This window comes from Typopeltis vanoorti, chromosome 10, assembly GCF_054136105.1.
Source record: "Typopeltis vanoorti isolate ZY-2024b chromosome 10, IOZ_Tvanoo_1.0, whole genome shotgun sequence".
NCBI lineage: Eukaryota > Metazoa > Arthropoda > Arachnida > Uropygi > Thelyphonidae > Typopeltis > Typopeltis vanoorti.
Window position 1 is genome coordinate 134,930,952 of NC_143558.1, and position 20,145 is coordinate 134,951,096.

General features: G+C 35.0%; 1 protein-coding gene across 1 annotated transcript in view; it reads right to left on the reverse strand.

The window, feature by feature from the left end:
• LOC150102819 (transcription factor 12-like) overlaps positions 1-13,681 on the reverse strand; it is a 269,580-nt gene extending 255,899 nt beyond the window's left edge. The window contains exon 1 of the mRNA XM_090399401.1: positions 13,343-13,681. Coding sequence (XP_090255527.1) covers positions 13,343-13,489 — 147 coding nt within the window. The 5' untranslated portion in view covers positions 13,490-13,681. The remainder of the gene's footprint in view (positions 1-13,342) is intronic.
• Between the last annotated feature and the right edge of the window lie 6,464 nt (positions 13,682-20,145).

Below are 20,145 nucleotides of genomic sequence, written 5' to 3' on the forward strand. Positions count from 1 at the left end.
CAGGAAAATGGCAACATGTTCTGGAAGCTGTAAGAGGAATCAAATATTATTATTACGGGTGATTCCAGGGAGTCCTTAGACTCATCGAGGGAGGCCCTAAACAACATGTCCACACAACTATACAACATTCTCACAGTATCTATCATACCTTGAACTCACTCACCGTCATAGCACCCATAACAGACTCTGGCAGTTTATTCCACTCATTTACCACTCTAAAAGTAAAGAACCCAGCTCTAACACCCCTGCTAACCACACTCTTGCCCAGCTTCCATAGGTGTCCCCTAGTTCTCCCACCACCAGTCCTGATCTCAAAAATATCCTCTGAATTAATCCTATAGAAACCCTTTAGCAATTTGAATGTCTCAATCATATCTCCCCTTTTCTGCCTATCAACTAATTTCTGCAACCCACAAATCTTCAACCTGTTCTCATATGGTTCATTCCATAGACCTACTATCATCTTAGTCACTCGCCTCTGGATCCTCTCCACCTCCTCCCCATCAAGAAGGAACCTAGGTGACCAAATCTGGGCACAGTAGTCGAGATGAGGTCTTATCAAGGCTCGGTACAGAGGTACAATTTGCTTGTCTCTGCTCGTCAAGGTATTTTTCAACAACCAAGTGAGTTGATGAGCTGATTTAGCTACTTTTGCAATGTGACCCCTAAACTTCATCTCCCTATCCACCAACACTCCCAAGTCTGTGGCCTCATCAATCTCCTGGAGTACAGTTCCACGAATGTGGTATACTGCTGCTAATCTTTTCACCCCAAAATGAATAACCTTACATTTTGTCACATTAAATTGACATCCATTCTCCTTAGCCCAGAACTCCAATCTATCCAAGTCATCCTGCAAGATTTTGACATCTTCTGAATTGTTCCTCTTAGATCTATGATAAAATGGAATGAAGAAGACTTAAGATAAAGATATTCTAGATGTCTGAAATAATTACTTTAAAAGAATGCTAAATGAAACAAGCAGTAACAGCACAGTGGTAGAACACCAACAGGAATGCAATCAAGAAGACATATCAATACTTGAGGTAGAAATCCATCAAAAGCCTGAAAGGCAGCTGGAGTAGATCATATTTAATCAGTAATGCTGAAAATATAGAGATATAAAAGTTTAACAGTGGCCACACTATGTAATGATTCAGAAGGTTGCAGGGTCACAGGATTGAATTACAGATGACTTGGATTAGAGGTTTCATATTACCCATCTATAAAATAGAGAAATAAAACTGAATGAGAATTATAAATACATTCCCCTAATGAGTGTTCCTCATAAGATTTATTCAAGTATGTATATTTGAGAAAAATTGTGGAAGAGAAGCTTGGAACTGGGTTCATTAACAATAGAGGTTATCAGGATAAGGTTTTCACTTTAAGATAAATGGTTGAAAAATCATGAGAATATAACAAGGATCTGTATTTAAGCTTTGTAGATCTGGAAAAGTCATATGACAAGGTGCCTGGCAAGAGAAAAGCTCGAACAATACATAGTCTATATTTGAGTTGTACATCAGCAGTTGGAAATCAAAAGTACAGGAAGACTGTTTGATATCAGGTGTGAGACAAGGGGGCACATATCTCCAATGTTATTTATTGTTTGTATGAATCATATTATGAAGGAAAGAGGCAACAAATCTGATATCAAAATTGCATATGTTAATTTCAGCTCATTATTTCATGCAGATGATGTTATACTCCTAAAGAAATCCAGTACTGGTCTGCAGGATTTCCTGAGTAAACTGAATGACTGCTGTAATAAATCTAGTATGGAAATCAGCAATAAAGACAATGAAACTGGGCAGAAACATTGAAAAACAGCAACCACAGAAGTACAGGTATCCCTTGCTTAATGCGGATTTCATTATTGCGGCAATCCCTTGATATACGTGGCAAAAGTTTTGATTAAAGCGCCTTTAAATTTACCATGCAAAATCATGAACATGGAAGATTGGAAGATTTAGTCTTATTTTTGCCAGGCAATTAAAACTTATTGCAAGAGAAATAACTTAGCTTTCAAAGCTCTTTTGCTTTTAGACAATGCACCTGGTCATCCAAATCCTCTTAATGATCTGTGTGAGAATGTGAAAGTTTTAATTTTCCCACCAAATACGACATCATTGCTACAACCCACGGACATGGGCGTCATTGCAACTTTCAAAGTCTATTTTCTTAAAAAGACATTCTCAAAGGCAGTAGAAACAACAAGGGGAGAAAATGCGATTACGCTCCACGAATTATGGAAAAAATTTAACATTAAACACACAACTGAGAACATTTGTGACTCATGGGAGCAAGTGTCTTCTAGTTGCATGAAAGCTGTTTGGAAAAACCTTCTGCCAGAATGCGCTAATGACTTAGGTTGTTTTCAAAATCCTGTGAACAACGTGGTCAAAGAAATCGTTGCAATTGGTGAAGACCAGTTTTGATGGTGTTGATGCAGAAGATGTTAAAGAATTATTGGATTCAAATTCAAAAGATTTCAGTGACAGCGATCTTCTTGAAATTGAACAATGCACATATGAAGACAATGAACAAATGGAATGTGAAGATGAGGTTCCAAAGGAAATAACAGTCAAAGAACTGGATGGAATATTTTGCAGTTTAGAATCGCTTAATCAGCAAGTAATGGATATGGATCCAGACGTTAATCGAAGAATGCTTGTTTGCGAGGTCTAGAGAGTCATTTTGCTTGTTATTGTAGAATTTATGCTGATAAGAAAAAAACTAAAACTTTCAAACAACTCTTTATAACTTCTTTTGATTAAAAAAATTGCAGTAACTAATGTAAGTACAAGTATTTATTAAACATTTACTTTGCATTCATTTTTTATCTTTCCTAAAAGAGTACCATATAAAAGGAAACTATTAGTATAGTAATCGATCAGGGATGAATTGTACTTTTTACCGTTGATTATTAGATTTGATTAACGCGGTAACATCAAGGGATTAATTAACAGCATTAATCGAGGGATACCTGTACATCGTTTTAGCTACTTCTTACAATTTTTAGTGACGATGGCACACTATCAGGAATTTGATGATTTTTGTACTTCTTATGAATACTAAAGGTTAATTATTCAACTGTCTCTTCATGTTCTTCTTTCCAGAAGACATTTTGTTCAATGAAAAGATTTTAAATCTACTAGCTTTTCATAACTATTGAATGTGCAATATTAGTCCAAACTATCAAAATCAAACTGAATCCAGGATTCATCACTGAATCTCATCAAATTGTCAATAACATTGGACCACTTATGACCCAAACCTTTTGAATAATTTTAAGGCAATAACAATTCAATATGTTTAAACATCTCATTCCTCTGGTGGGTTTTTATTTTCCATAAACTTATGTTCTATGCAGTGTTTTCACTGGAAATAATTGTAGTACATATTCTTCTAAAGAGCCTCTGTATAGTGCATTCAGTTTTGATGAGATCCTTTGGAAAGACCTGGGTTAAAACCATCTAGGAATTGCAATATTTATTGCAGCTTTTCACCTCCCAGAAACTCAAGGTTTTCTGAAACCAGTCAAATTAGCCAGGAATATGCAAACACAATTTACACACAAAAATATTTATTATTACAAGGTGCATCCAGAAAGTAAGGTCCAGTCAAGAATTTAAAAAAAAAGTGGCAGAGAAGAAAAACTTTTATTATACACTAAAATACCTACATTTATACTTTATTTAACCACATAGTTGGCACTGACTTACAAACATTGAACTGAATGTCCGAGTTTCTTCAGTGTTTCACAATATACATCAGTATTAACTGTATTTCCCTGCTGAAGAAAATCGACGAGCAAGATTTTCCAGTTCCAAAAGACAGTGGCCATTTTTTTGACCGACAGTGCCGGTTTGAATTTTTTTCCCTTCAGAGATGATGAATGGCACCACTACACATGATGTTTGTGTATAAAATCCACATTTTGTCACCAGTCACAATATCAGGGAAAAAAGTTCATCTCCTTCATTTTCATAATGCTCCAAAATTTTTTCTGTTCTGGAACGTTATGAATTGACCACTTGTTGCTGTTTATGCACATTGGTAAGCATTTTTGAGAAACTGTATAAGAAACTGTGTCCCACCTGGAACACAGTTTCTTATACCCCCAGTTCTGTCAAGATTTCAGGAATCGCTATGTGAAACTTCTGGGAATTCAAAAGAAAGTTCTGTAATTGTGACACATCTCATGAATTTTCATGTTCACTCTTTTCACCAAATCATCTTTCACCACACTTGGCTGACCACTGTACTCTTCATTGTGAACATTGTTGCATCCTTCTTTAAACAAACATCATTGCCTAACCTTACTGTCACTTATGTTAGGCTCACAAACCTTACTCTGTCGTCAGTAAATTTCTGCAGCACTATTGTTTTCCACCAACAAAAACCATATCAAGCAATAAACCTTCCAACTGGCAGGATTTTTTTTTTTTTTTTATATCACAAGACTCGTTATAAATTATTCACAGATGACAAACACTAAAGCAACGAAAGCAAAATTTCAACAGCTAGCTAATAAGTCACTCTATACTGCAACGCACGTGAGACCTGCCTCTCATATCTCATTTGGTGGTAAATTGTGAATGGACCTTACTTTCTAGATGCACCTCGTATTATCATAACTTCCATGGAGTCAGCAGACTCACTAGAGGAGGTTCACTCAACTAACAACATATTTATTATATGGAATCTCAAGATCCTTAGCACTCCCTACATTCACAATGAATTCTGATAATATGGTCCATTCACCCACAATACTCCATGAAAAAAAAAAAAAAATTTATTCCTCACATCATTCTTCACACTTCACCTCTCACCTTCTACTCTTTTTTCTGATCCCTTCTGAATTAATCAGATAAAATCCCCTCAAACATTCCATCATATCACCTCTTTTCCTGCCATCACTAAACTGTGTAATTTATATTCCTTTAACTTCTCTCCATAACCAACATTCCAGAGTCTTGATATTGCATTAGTCGCTCATATGTGGACCTTCTCCAATGTTTTTCCCCCACCATAGTAAAAACTATGATGTTCTGACCAATGCTTTGAACACCACCTTATTCCTACATGTCAATGTAAGAATAAGGTGGTTGTCATGCTATTCTCTTTTCCTGCTATCCACCAAACTGTGTAATTTATACACGTGGATAGGCTTATGTGTTCGTAAGACAGTTATAATAATTATAAATTATTATAACTATTATTATAACTAATTATAATAATAGAGGTATTTACAGATCCTTAATGCTTCCAAGTGTGATCTGGCCACACTTGTACTTTTGTACTCAGATTTCGTCACCTAGTTCTCACTGATGTGAAAACATTGAAGAAGGTCCACGGATCATTGACTAAGGCAATATCAGCACAGTGGAATGTTAGTTATGGAGAGAATTTAATGGAATATAAATTACACATGTTGTTATCGATTTCACGGTATGATATGAACACAGATGGATAAGAAAATAACCATTTATTAACTTAGAAGCTAATATTTCGCTGGTATTATATCCAGCATCTTCAGAGCACACAACACAAAGCTTGTTACAAAAGCAAGACAACCACAATTCGGTGTAACAGTGAGGTTAGTATAAGTAATCAGCGTGCAACACAAGACGTAAAGTCCTAATAATGCGCCATCTAGGTAAAAAAAAATAATAATAAAAAAAGAAGACTACAACAAAGCTATCACCATCCCATACATTAAAGGCACATCTGAAAAGATATCTAGAGTGCTTAACAAACACCAACTACGCACAGTATTCAAACCTTATGTAAAATTAACAACTCTCATCTGTTCACCTAAGGACAAATGCACTCCTTTATCACATCCAGGAGTCTATGAAGAGCCCTGTTCTTGCCATCAAGCCTACTATGGACAGACAGAAAGAACTGTGGACACCTGCCTCAGTGAACACAAAAAATATATCCAACACTTTCACTATGGCAAGTTGGGTCTGGCAGACCATGCTTTGGATACCCCTGCACACAGATCAATTGGAAAGAAACAAAAGTAATGCACACAAGCTTTTATAAGTCAACTTGATTCCAGGAACAACCTTCTACTAGGTTGTTCCTGGAATCAACAGAAGCCTTAAAACATACTCCAAACCTTAACAAATATGGCTGTATAAATCTACCAAAGATTTGGGAGACAGTCATCCTAAGACCAAATTAATATTTATTACTTTTATTTAATATTTTATGTTATTTTTTAAACTTTCTAAGACTATCATTTGGACTACTATTTCAAAACTTTGAACTTTTTTTTTTACCTAGATGGTACCATATTAGGACTTTAGTCATGTGTTGCACGCTGCAATTACTTATACTGGATATAATATGCTGGATATAATACCAGCAAAATATTAGCTTCTAAGTTAATAAATAGATATTTTCTTATCCATCTGTGTTCATATCATACCGTGAAATCGATAACAACATGTGTAATTTATATTCCATTAAATTCTCTCCATAACCAACATTCCACAGTGCTGATATTGTCTTAGTCAATGATCTGTGGACCTTCTTCAATGTTTTCACATCAGTGAGAACTAGGTGACAAAATCTGAGTACAACAGTACAAGTGTGGCCAGATCACACTTGGAAGCATTAAGGATTTGTAAATACCTCTATTATTATAATTACATATTTTGCTAATTTAAGCCTACAAACACTTCATTTTCGTATATAAAAGTTTTTTTTTTTTTTTTTTAACTACAACTCAATTATGATTAACTCACTAAGAAAAAAAACAAAAACGAATAATTAAAGTTGGCTGTGCAGCATTCAGTCATATCAACTTTCCTCTTCTAGTTAACTCAAATAAAAGTTAATATTGAATATCTAGTTGCATAATTATTATTTTTCTTTATGTAAAATTTAGAATAAAAAATTCTCAGATCCAGCTGTTCTGAAAATTATTTACAAGTGTTTTAATGCCTAATTATGCATAAGACATGATGCTTGTCACTCCTCTGCACAGAGGAGTGTCAAGCTGGTTGCAGTATTTTGTATAACTACCATGAACAGAAGAAAACATTCACAGGATGCATTTGGAGTAGTCTACATTTCCCCAGAGACCACTTAAAGGAAATGAGGAGTATGTGAAATGTCAGTGAAAACCATCGCAAATATATCAACAATCAAATGTTGATAGAACATTATTTAAAACTAGAAAACAAACTATTAAAAGAATTAACAAAATTTATGTCAGAGACCCATTGGACAGACGAGGGATATGTTAACATCCAAAATGCAAGAATAATTTACTCAGAAAGATGGAATACATAGAGAAGGACAGTAATCATAATAAAAAAACTGTCTTTTAAATTCAATAACAGAAATTACTCTAGTATCTTCAAGATGAATATCACTAAGATTAAAGGGAAAAAATATATAATTTTTCTCAAAACTCTATGGATAAATTTTACACAGTACACAATGTTCATAATAAAGGCAACCATTATCTTTAAATAGCTTAAACCACTACTAAATAATTATCCATTTATATACATAAATCTCTAGACTTACTCAGATTACAGCCCTGATTTACAAGAATCAACAGCTTTAGCATTTAAATTAAGAAATATACATGTGAAAAGGCAGCTGTACAACTGATATTTAATCAGGTAATGCTCAAAATATGGTGATAAGTAAACGAGAAACTACACTGAGTAATTCAGAAACCCTAGGAAGGTTGAATTTCAGATGACTTGGAGTAGAGCTCTTGGTATACCTATCTCTAAAAATGAAAATAAAACTGAATGTAAGAATTACTGAGGAATTTCCCTACTGACTGTTCCAATGAAGTTTTTAGAAGCTTGCATAGGAGAAGAAGAAACAAGCTTGGTTTAGGCCAAACAGAAGTTGCTAGAATCAAATTTTCATTTTAAGATAAATAAATAATTGAGCAATTATGAAAATATAACAAAGATCTGTGTTTAAGTTTTGTCATCTGAAAAGACATCTGGATATGACAAGATTCCAAGAGAAATACTGTATGAGATAAAACAGGACAGTGCAACAGTTTATATTTAAGCTGCAAGTTAGAAATGAAGATGGTAGAGAACAATGGTTTGATGTAAAATCAGATGCAAGACAACATCAGAATGGGAGATGTTAATCTCAGCACTACACTTAAGCAGATTACATATTCCTAAATAAACCCAATAGAAGTCTTCAGGATTACCCAAATGAACTGAATGACTGCTGCAACAAATTCAGTATGAAAATCAGCAATAAAAATACTATGGAAATAAAGTTGCATAAATAAATAGTTTGACTATGAAAAAAAACTTTCAACATGAAAATATTAATTGTATTCTCAATGGAGAAATGAGAAAGTAAAATATATTTCAGCTATTTATATACAATTTTTTAGAAGACAGCAAATAAGGTATGAAACTAAATAATGGAGCAAGTAAAGCTTGTATTGTGAGCACTAAATTATCAATATACAGCCCAGTCTTCAAATCAATTTTAAAATCATAGAGTTAAGAAAAGGGGGATAGAAATAAAACAGTTGGTTAAAGACTGCAGACCACAGAAATAACAGTTCTAAGAGATATTAAGGGAATGAACAGACAGTATCGATGGCAAAATAACAAAGAGGAATTGTTTAAAAATAAAAAAAAAAAAAAAGGTTAATCCAGAGCGATATGGGAACTAAAACAAAAGAGAGAAAGGAGAGTAAACATATGCAAAACATGGGTTTGCTAGGATGGCAGGAAAAAAGATCAGAGGAAAACTAAGATTAGGATGGACTGATGCACTTAGTAGTATATTTGAAGACATAAAATCTGACAATATTTGTAACTTGACAACAGATTAATTGGATCGAAAATTTTTGATAGTGAGCTAGTAATAATTTAAAAACTTCACTGCATTATGAAGTACTATCACATCATGGTCTTACATCCCTTGAGCATAATTATCAATAATTTATGCTATTGAAATATACATGTGTTATACAAGAATCAACAACCCTCAGTGAAGATACTAATTGTGGTGGAAGTTTTTTTCTGCTTGCTTAGACTATAAATTATATATGGTGGTGGTGGAGGTAAGAAGTAGATGGCGTTGATGGAGATGGTTCGTAGTAGAGGTTTGGTGTAGTGGTTGAAACAGTTGTAGGTGTCCTCCCGCGGAGTCTTCGGACTCCTTGGAGGTATCAGGAATAATAATAATCATATATTTGCTTTAATCCTTTATCCAAGTGTAAGCAAACAAAATTTGCACCTGAAGTATCTTCAGGACTGGGACAACTCGTGGCAAAGGTGGACTGAGTTCACATCACTTTCCTTAGTATCCCATAAGGCAAAGCACATCTTTCTCTAATCCAGAGTAATTTAATAGTAAGGTGTGACACCTTTTGGCAACTGGCATATGACTTCTGCATTACTTCAAACCTTGGCATCACCTTTCAGTCTGGCTCCCACTGAAGAGACCTCAATAAAGGTTGAAACCGGTCTGGGTAGTGACCTTTCCCATAATGAATAGCATTATACATGTCTGCAAGGAAATGTGCTTTGCATTATAGGATACTAAGGAAAGTGATGCGAACTCAGTGCAACTTTGCCACAAGTTGCCTGAAGATACTTCAGGAGCAAACTTTGTTTGCTTACACTTGGATAAAGGATTAAATTAAATATATAATTTATACTAATTCTGGACGATGATCTTATTGTTATTAAAACAGACATGAACAAGTCATATCCCGTGTTGATGCTTATATTATTGCTTATGTGGACTGCAGAGTTTGGTGTGGATAGAAGAAGGAGAGGTGATATGATTGAGACTTTTAAACTATTGAGAGGTGGTTACAGGGTTGACACTGGGGAGTTCTTTCGCTTGGTTGAACAGCAGGAAGGAGTGATGACAAGGGGCCATCCCTGGAAGTTACGCAAGAGGATGAGGAGTGGTTTCTTTGCATGGAGGGTGGTTGAACCATGGAATGTATTGCTTGATAGAGTGGTGAGCGCTAGAATAGTCAATGAGTTCAAGGAGTGGTATGATGGACTTTGGCGGGAAGTCCTTCCTAGGAAACAAGTCTATAAGACTCGTTTCCTAGGAAGGACTTCCCGTAATGAGTCTGACTCCTTGGAGGCCTAAATAATAATATAAACTACAAATGTTTGTGATATGGAAAGAGAGGCTGACCAATGGCTATTAGTTTTCTATTTGAACCCTGTTGTTTAACTCTTATGATAATAATAATGGAGTTGGTCTGCACAGTAATATACAACTATTTGCCAATGATACAAATTAGGAAGAGTGATGCGGTACATTTTTGATACGGAATCCTTATGGGTTGATGCAATGCTTATTCTATGGATAAATGATAATGAATGTCTGTTCAGTATTGCTAGGTGCAAGACTATTAATTTTAGACTAAGGACATCACAAACAGAATATTACATTAATGATAATTTGCTACAAGTGATCAATGATGTTAGAAACTAAGGGACAATGGTAGAAAGTTAAAAGCCAGGAACCACACCACTAAGGTGTTAAGTCATTATTATTACTATTATTTGACACCTGCTGGAGTACAACTCATGGAAAGGTAATATCCACATAAGAGGATAACACACAACACACTACTGCTGAAATTAATAATTATGTTGTACAGTGTATGAGAACTTGTGTCTGAACATACTTGTGAATTATAAGTGGTGCTGACACCTTTGTAGGTGAACCAAGCTTTAATCAGAGAACAGATAGATATAGATGTAATCATTGCTGAATAAGGCTGTATAAGTAGGGGATGAACAGTAGATTCTTTGCATGGAGAGTGGTGGGTGATTGGAATGCACAGCATGTGAGTGCGGAGATTGCACAGACAGTGAAAGTCGAGATGTGATAAGCTGTACATGTGAGAGTGGTACCTTCCATGATGAGTCTCTTGACTCCGTGGAGGTCTGTTGATAATAATATACTAAAAAATTCTGGCAATTTGCACATGATCTTCTTGGCTGAGATGAATATCCATACAACCCAAGGAATCCTTATAAAGACTTTTCATCTGAGGGTGTTAGCCAGTCAGATATCAAAGTGGGAGGGCATTTTCACTTAGAATAAGGTTTTCACCACCCCCCCACAAGATAGATAAATTGACCAGACAGGATTACCTACCCCCCACCACAGCAAAAATTGTTTCTATAAAGCCAAGTTACTTGGCTGTGATATACCATTAATCTTAATGTCAAGGAAGATGAAATAATATGAGATAACGGAGAGTGAGAAGCAGGTTTTTTTGCATGGAGAGTTGTGAATGATTGGAATGCACTGCCTTAGAGCATGGTGTCTGTGGAGAATCTGAATGTGTTCAAGACGTGTTGTGATGAGCTGTATGTATGAAAAAAGGGACTGTCTAGATAAATCTTTGAATCCATGAGGTCTTGGGATGATGATGATAATATTCCATAAATTATTCCTCACTGGGGCTGAGTAGATTTTATTGAATTTTGATATCTATCTGAAATGCTGAGCTCTCAATTATTGCTTTATTTGGACCATCTGCAAAGCAAAATGCTTCAAAATTATATAGACATTTCATTTCATTCTGACTGGTTAAAATTTAATAACATTTGTTATTTTGGATGTAGATTAAACTATACCAATATATCAGTTTAATCTTCAATTAGATAATTTTTATTAGCAAAATTATATCAAACAAAAATAACTTCATGCTGGCTGAATAAAATTTGGTTTTTAGTCTCCAGTGAACACCAAATTTAAAAGAAAATTTATTTAGAATCTCCATTAAAATTTGTTTAGTCATTTCAATGAATTTGTTTAGTCATTTCAATTTACTCAAAAAAAAGTGCTCTTAAATCCTCGGCTTTTGAGTTGTAATTCTGTCATTAGCTGCAACCTAGGTGACCAGATCTGTGTACAGCAGTCCAGATGCAGTTAGATCAAGACCTTATAATGAAGAACAATAATATAATTATGCAATATCGAAAATGTAATTATGTTGATCTGTGGCAAATATAAACATGTCAGAGGTGAACTTGTTAACAGTTAACTCAATAAATGGTAGTTAAAAGTTATATCACTTAGTAAATAGCAATGTAAATCTTTAATATAAATAAATTATACTGCCATCTTCTTAATAGGGGTGTTTGAATTGTCATTTATTGCAGTAAATTAAAAGAGATTACATTTAACTGCAGTTCACAAGTAATAGGTATTCTGTAATTAAACAGAACATTTTATTGTGCAAGACTAATGCAAAACATTGAGTTATCACAACAAAGTACAGAGTTTAAGGTTTAACTATAATCCACTTCTTTATTGGTTCTCAATACTAAACCTTATAATAATTACTTCATAAAGAATGGCCATTTTTCACTTATATTTCATATCAATAGCAGATATAAATATATACATTTCAAACACTGGCAACATCACTATATCTGCAATTCTTAGGCATGCCAATCAGAGCAATTTCCAACACATGATTTCATTAACAACGTTTAATAGATACGTATGAACAGCATAAAAATACAATTTATATCAATACAGTCATGGGTTGTATATAGGAAAAATATTTCTGATGGTGAAAGGATAATATTCCACATAACATACTTTATGCAAACAGTATCTGAAATTAACAGGAAAAACAATCATTTTGCAATTAAATTCAACTGACAGCTTTCGACGTTAAACATAATGAAAACTTCAATAATTAATGAATTATTCTTCTTTGCATAAATTCATTTACAGATGGCCATAGAAACATTTATTTTAAAAGCTGCTTTAAGATAAAAAAAAATATTTTATAACTTCAGATTTACGAGTTCAAAAATACAAGGTCACTATCCCACGCCAGAGTTTAACTTGCAAATTAAGTACAGCATCAACATCAAAAATAAGTTCTCATCATTTTTAAAAATAATTTTTGGCTGTACTCTTTTCGAATCTTAAAACTTCCGTATGTGTTAGCAATACTAAATAACAAGATGTCTGTCAAACGACATTCTTAAAAGAACCTGTCTTTAAAACCTCAGGGCAGAGCATTTCCAAAAATGAGCACTACAAAGTACCCATATAGTTTTGTATATATCGACAAATCTTTGTCGTGCATGCAACAACGCACGTTCTTTTCTTTTCTTTTTTTTTTTTTCAGTGATGTCAAGCATTAATATTATGAATTATCATGTTGAGTATTAATGCATTACTCTCTCTAGGAGCTGACATCAATTTTAACCCTTAAAGCAAGATTAAGCAATGAAACCAAAGAATGCACACATAATGTTACAAAGCAATGTTTACTGCTAGCTTATAAGTTATGCAAATAAAACGATTGTCTTACCTGATAATGATAATGTACTGAACGTGGGAGACTGTCCGAATTGTTAGGTTCGTTGGAATTAGCAGCACTATTTTGTAATTGAGAAAAGTTTACCTGCCTAGATTCCACAGAATTAAGAGACTGAGAGCCATACTCTAAAGTAAACATTACAATAAGGAATGGTCAAACCTAACAAAAAAATGAAGAATTAAAAATAACTGAGAGCAAAATGTTAACGCAACTACAGCGTTAGTTCACATTCAAGTTTCACTTGATACCTAATAATATTTAAATGTACTCATTTCAAATGCACACAACAAAACGCTGCCAGTTCGGAAGGCAGCTTAGTCAAAAGCACAGTGTCGCGACTCAGGGTTAATACATAACAGAAGGCTAACGTGATCCACCAGGTAAAGAAACGAAGGAGGTCATAGTGTTTATAAGAGGACCTGGGTTTTGTGCGTAATTAAGATTATATGTTTTTATTTATTTATTTTTCTTAGCCTGTTGACAAACCAATATCAATAGAAATACAAAAGCATCCCACACATAAGTCGCTGCGCACTGGTGTATATATATATATATATATATATATATATAGGATTGGATATTCTAATCCTTATTACGATTGTTTAAATGAATTTTAACAATTAAATTCGTAGAAAAAATCTTAAAAAAAAAATTTTAACAGTACATTAAAAGTTGTTCATATTAGAATATGAAATATTTTACTGTGAGAAATAATAGTATATAGCACATACAGTTGCAGTTACATTCATTAACATCAATGTAATCACCACTAGCAATTTATTCAATTTACTCAAAAAAAAAAAAAAAAGTGCTCTTCTATCCTCTGCTTTTGTAATTCTGTCATTACCTGCAAGTTTGCAACCTAGGTGACCAGATCTGTGTACAACAGTCCACATGCAGTTAGATCAAGACCTTATAATGAAGAACAATAATGTAATTATGTAATACTAAAAATGTAATTATGTTGATCTGTGGCAAATATAAACATGCCAGAGGTGCCAAAAAACTATTCATTATGAATTCATAAACAAATTAATAAATGAAAATAAATTAATAAATAAAATAAGGGAGAACCACTAAGAGAAGATAAAAGTGTAAGCATGGTACTTCAGTATAAATTAAAGATATCAAGGAATAATATAACAACATGGAACTTCAGACTTTGGGCAAGTCTAGTGATTTAGATATGCTGTTTTCTCAAAAATAAATGTGTAAATTTATATATATATTTGAGTGAATTCATGTCATCCAATTTTAGAATTATCTTATAATAATGAAGCAAATGTTTCAAGTATTTTATAGAATACAGTGTAGGCATTAGTTGAAGAATGTTTTAAGATTAAACTTTTAAATATAGTATATGAACTCCCATTATTCAAATCGCACTATAGCAAAGTGATAATAGTCATTCTCAGCAACAGTCTAGAAGTGAAGTATTTCTTCAAACACAATTTCAAGAATACTCATTATTAGTTGTTGGTGTTAGTTCAGTAAAATAGTGACTATTAGAAAGGGTTTGGAAAAGGAGAATTTAGGAATTATTATTCCATTTGGAATTATTATTGCCCTACTAATCCCAAGCAGGTGGATGCGTATGTAATAGAAAGGCGTCGTGTATATTTGGAATTCTGTTTCCCATCTTTTCACAAGATGCCTTTTGCATGATTAATAACTTCTGAAGTGCATCTTTATGCATTAAAATATACTGTATAATATACAGGATATTTTTAAATTATTATCGGAGATTCCTGGACCTATAATTTTCAAACCAGAAACAACAAAATAAAACTGCTTACAGAATATAAAAGTGTAAATGGCACAAAAATTTTCATTTGGCATCGCAGTACGTATTCGCAGCATTGATGTCTGGGAAATAATATGATGTGATACTTCGAAATAGTGACTGTTCAAGAGAAAGCAATTTGCATACTTAGGTTTTTTCGAAAGAGAGTCCGTTATTACAAAGCAACATTGTTACAGAACTAAATATGGAAAACATCCACCTTATGCGTCATATAATGCTATCCGATGTTGTTTAAAGTAATCTCAAGAGATTGGTAGTGTTCAATACCAAAAAGGAGCCGAAAGACCGAGCACTTCGCAGGAAGATGTTGATCGAATCCAGGAAACATTTTATCGAAGCTCACAAAAATCAACTAGATGGGCTTTGCAGCTAAGCATACCACAAACGACTGTTTCCAGTCTTGTTCAGAACCGCCTTCAACTCCGTGCCTAAAAACTGCAGGCTTTACAGCCGGACGATAAACTCCGCTGTTTCTTGTTTGCCCAAGCCATTTTGTAAAAAGTCGAAGCTGATAAAAATTACTTTCGGAGATGAATAATAAGCGATGAAGCAACATTTTGCGAATAAAGAAGGGAAAATCGTCATAACTGCAGAATATGGGGATCAGAAAACAGCCCACCATTCGAATATTTGAAAGAGATAATCCAAAGAGCCAATGTCTGGTTTGTTTTGTCTGGTTTTTCGGAAGTTTTGGGGTCCGTTTTCTTTGTGAAAAAAAAAAAAAAACAGTGAGAGAGATGAACCTGGACATGCTACAGCTGTATCTCTTACCCAAATTGGAAGATCGACAGTCAAATGTGTTCCAGCAAGGTGGAGCATCGCCACATTGCTCTCTTATTGTCCAAGAATTTCTTGACATGCATTTTCTGGGCACTGGGGTGGAAGTGGGGACTAATTCCGCAGCCTCCAGTTCACCCGATATTACGAAGCTTGATTTCTTGTTGTGAAGATCCGTAAAGGACACTGTTAACTGGATTCTTGGTGTCTGAGTCGCTACGTGATTAGATTCATTAAAATAACCTTGACCAATTGTATTTAACATGACTCTGATTCTCAGCTTAATGACGGTTATATCTGAAACATTGATTCATTCCCTAAAATAAAGGATTCTCTTGACATTAGAATCTTTTGTGAGGGGGGGGAAGATATTTTAAGAGGAAAAATAGTTCCGAAATTTGGAGAAGTTTGTGAAAGAGACAGGTTTTGTGCATTTCTAAGATTTCTAATGCAAATCAAATTATAGTTCGGAATATATATAAATCCCTATGAATATTCTTAACTAATCCTTTCAGTTGAAAATGCGATCGATAGCAGTTATGAGCCTGTAACATATTTATAAATATGTAATGCTGATGAATATATTTATAAAATATTAATGTGATATTACTGATGAAGACAGATTGAGAACTTATAGACTGCAGACACCAACAAACAGGAGAAAGAGGAGTGATATGATTGAGACATAAGCTTCTTTAAAAAGTCATGCAGGATTTCAATTGTTGAAAATTTTCATTTTAAGGAGGGTAAGGAAAGGACAAGAGGGAAAGGACGAGAAAGTCCTTGGAAGCTGAGAATGAATGCCGCTAAGAAAGGGGATGTGGACTGGATTTTTTCTCACAGAGTAGTACGTGATCGGAATGAATTGTGAATTCATTCCAATTCATTCCAATCACGAAATGTGCGTGTGCAAGCAGTGCGAATGAATTCGCACTGCTTGCACACGCACAACATCCAATATAATAACTGGTATGTGTACTATGTGGCCTCCCTGGATGAGTCGCTAACTCCTTGGAGGTCTATTTAATTTATATATATATATATATATATATATATATATATATATATATATATATATATATATATATATATATATATATATATATATTATTATTATTATTATTATTATTATTATTCCCTAACTTTTGGCCGGCGCTTTTGCCAAAGGAAATGCATTTTGTGCACAAGTTTCCACCCTCTGATTCAATTTGTGCGGTAGTCTGCATATTGTTCTTTGAGCTTAGCACTTTCTTTTCAGTACATTTATCAACCCATTGAAATCTAAACCGATAGCTGGCCTGCACATGCAAACGAATTTATTTTTTTCCGCTTTAATTGTGAGAGTGATATTTGGATTTTGTTAGAAACCCTCAAAACGTGAAATAAAACCGGTAAACATTTTCAAGCATATTAATGGCGGATACATTGTGATTGGTCAGTGAATTCAGAGCACATATAAAAGTGATGGTTTTTGTCTGCTTACAGATCATTTTGCAAATTGATATTCTCCTCATAAACGAGACACACCTACGTCCCTGCGATAATCCCAAACTCAGAAACTACTCGTTACTCAGAAATGACAGACTAAATGCCAGAGGTGGTGGCACTGCCATCTTTGTCAGAAGTAACATTCGCTATAATGAGACTAAGAAGATTAATACATCTAACCTCGAGGAGACAGGCATAGAAATTCTTACCAACAATGCAGGCAGCTTAAAGATTTATTCTGTATACAACCCCCTGGCAAACCTCTACTCCCCTCTGATCTCTCTCAGCTACTAGATACAAATGAAGCAGTAATTGTAGCAGGAGACCTCAATTCCAAGCACCCTTTATGGAACAGCAAAAGCTGTAACAACAACGGAATGATCCTCTACAACTTTGCCTTGAAGAGAAATATCGTTATTGCAGGCCCGATTGAGCCAACACATTACGGAGCGATCGGCAGACCTGATATTTTGGATATTGCCATTTTTAACAATATTTCTCATCAATTCCGACTACAAGTGGTTGACGAGCTAAGCTCAGATCACAATCCAGTACTCTTAAGTTTAGGGGAGGAGCCTGAGCTCATTTCCAGCCAATCCCACACAAACTTTGCAAAATTCAAGACTAAAATGAACACTATTATAGACTCAGTACCGACTATTTCCACCCGTGAAGAAATTGACGCGGCAGTCAACAATCTTGAATGTAAAATACAGGCTGGCTTATCCGCAGCTTGCTCTACTTCTACCCCAGCTCAAGTTAACTTACTTCCTGCAGAAATCCTTCCTCTGATAAGGAACAAAAATAGGCTCAGACGCCGCTATCACAACACGCTATCTCCGCAAGACCGTCGAGAACTAAACAGAGCGTCCAACCTCGTCCGTTACGCTTTAAAAGATCACAGAAACCAGCAATGGGAAAGAAAACTCTGTTATCTCAAAACCGAAGATAATTATCTGTGGAAGTTGACTAAAGCTCTCCGTACAGATCGCTCTAACATCCAGCCCATTCACGGAGAAAGAGGTCTTGTTAACAGAGATGACGAAAAAGCAGCACTCGTTCAATCCCTCCAACTTCAGTGCCGTCCTAATTATGCACAAGCGGATCTAGTCTTCATAGAAAAAATACACCGTAAGGTACGCTCTGTGCTTCGACGACCTTGTAGCTGTGAAAATATCTGCCCCACCTCACCTAAAGAGGTCTATTCAATCATCAAGAAGCTCAAAAACAAAAAAGCCCCTGGTCCAGACGAAATTACCAACAAAACAATCAAGGCCCTCCCACACAAAGCTGTCATGCATTTAGTAGCCATTATCAATGCAATTCTGAGAATTAATTATTTCCCCTCAAGATGGAAACAAGCCGATATTTTCCTTATTCTCAAGCCTGGTAAAGCACCTCAGATGCCACAGAGCTATAAACCCATCAGTCTTCTATCATGCCTAGGAAAAATAGCAGAAAGAGTCATTCTCAACCGACTTAATGAGGAGGTGATTAAAAATAACATCATTCCGAAAGAACAATTTGGTTTCCGTACTGGACATAGCACTACACATCAAATTCACAGACTGAGTGAGTTCATCACTACAGGCTTTAACTGGAAACAGCACACAGGAGCTATCTTTATAGATGTTGCAAAAGCTTTCGATACGGTCTGGCACAAAGGTCTCATCTACAAATTAATTGCAGCCAACATCCCTCTTTATCTTACCAAAATTATTAACTCCTTTCTACAGGACCGTAAAATTCAGGTTAAGTTGCGTGGAATTAGATCCTCACTGAAAAAAATCACTGCTGGTGTCCCTCAAGGCTCGCTGCTCTCACCGCTGCTTTTTAACATCTTTGTTTCTGATGTTCCTAGCACATCACTAACCATTATAGCTAGTTATGCGGATGATATGGCTATTCTTAGCAGATCTCTCAGGCCTAATATAGCTACTCAGCGATTACAAACTGCAGCAACAAATTTAGAAGACTGGTTCAAAAAATGGAGAATATCTGTAAATGCCGATAAAAGCACTGCCATTCTTTTCACAAGAAGACAAGCATCTCATGTTGGAGAAGTTAAACTTTTTAACACAGCCATCCCATGGAGATCTAGCACCAAATATCTGGGCATTCAACTAGATAACCGTTTAAACTTTAACTCCCACATAGTTTATGCATGCAAAAAAGCAAACTCTGCAATTGCACAACTCTATTCTCTCCTCAATAGAAGAAGTCAAGTCAGCACTGATAACAAACTACGGATCTACAAAACAATTATCAGACCATCGTTAACTTACGGATCGCCAGCCTGGGGGCACACTTCCCCCACTAACATCAACAAGCTACAAGTTATACAAAACAAGTGCCTCCGTATGATCTTCAACGCTCCGTGGTTTGTCAGAAATACTCTCTTACATCGAGATGCCGATATTCCAGATATTCCCACTTTCCTCCATAACAGTGCTGCTGCTTATTTTGCCAAAGCAGCTGTTCATCCAAATCAACTCATTCAAGAGTCATCTAATTATGACGAACACGATAGGTGGAAACACAAGCGCCCGAAAGCTGCATTGCTTATCGATTCTGGTACCTCCGTACAACCCTAAATAGGGTGAGCCAGGTGCTTACTAACACTTAATTCATGACTATTCATACAGATTAAGGGATCGAAGTCCACGGGACTGTAATCCATCTAGCCAAATCAGGTTTTCAGGTGTTTTATTGTGTTTTTTTTTTT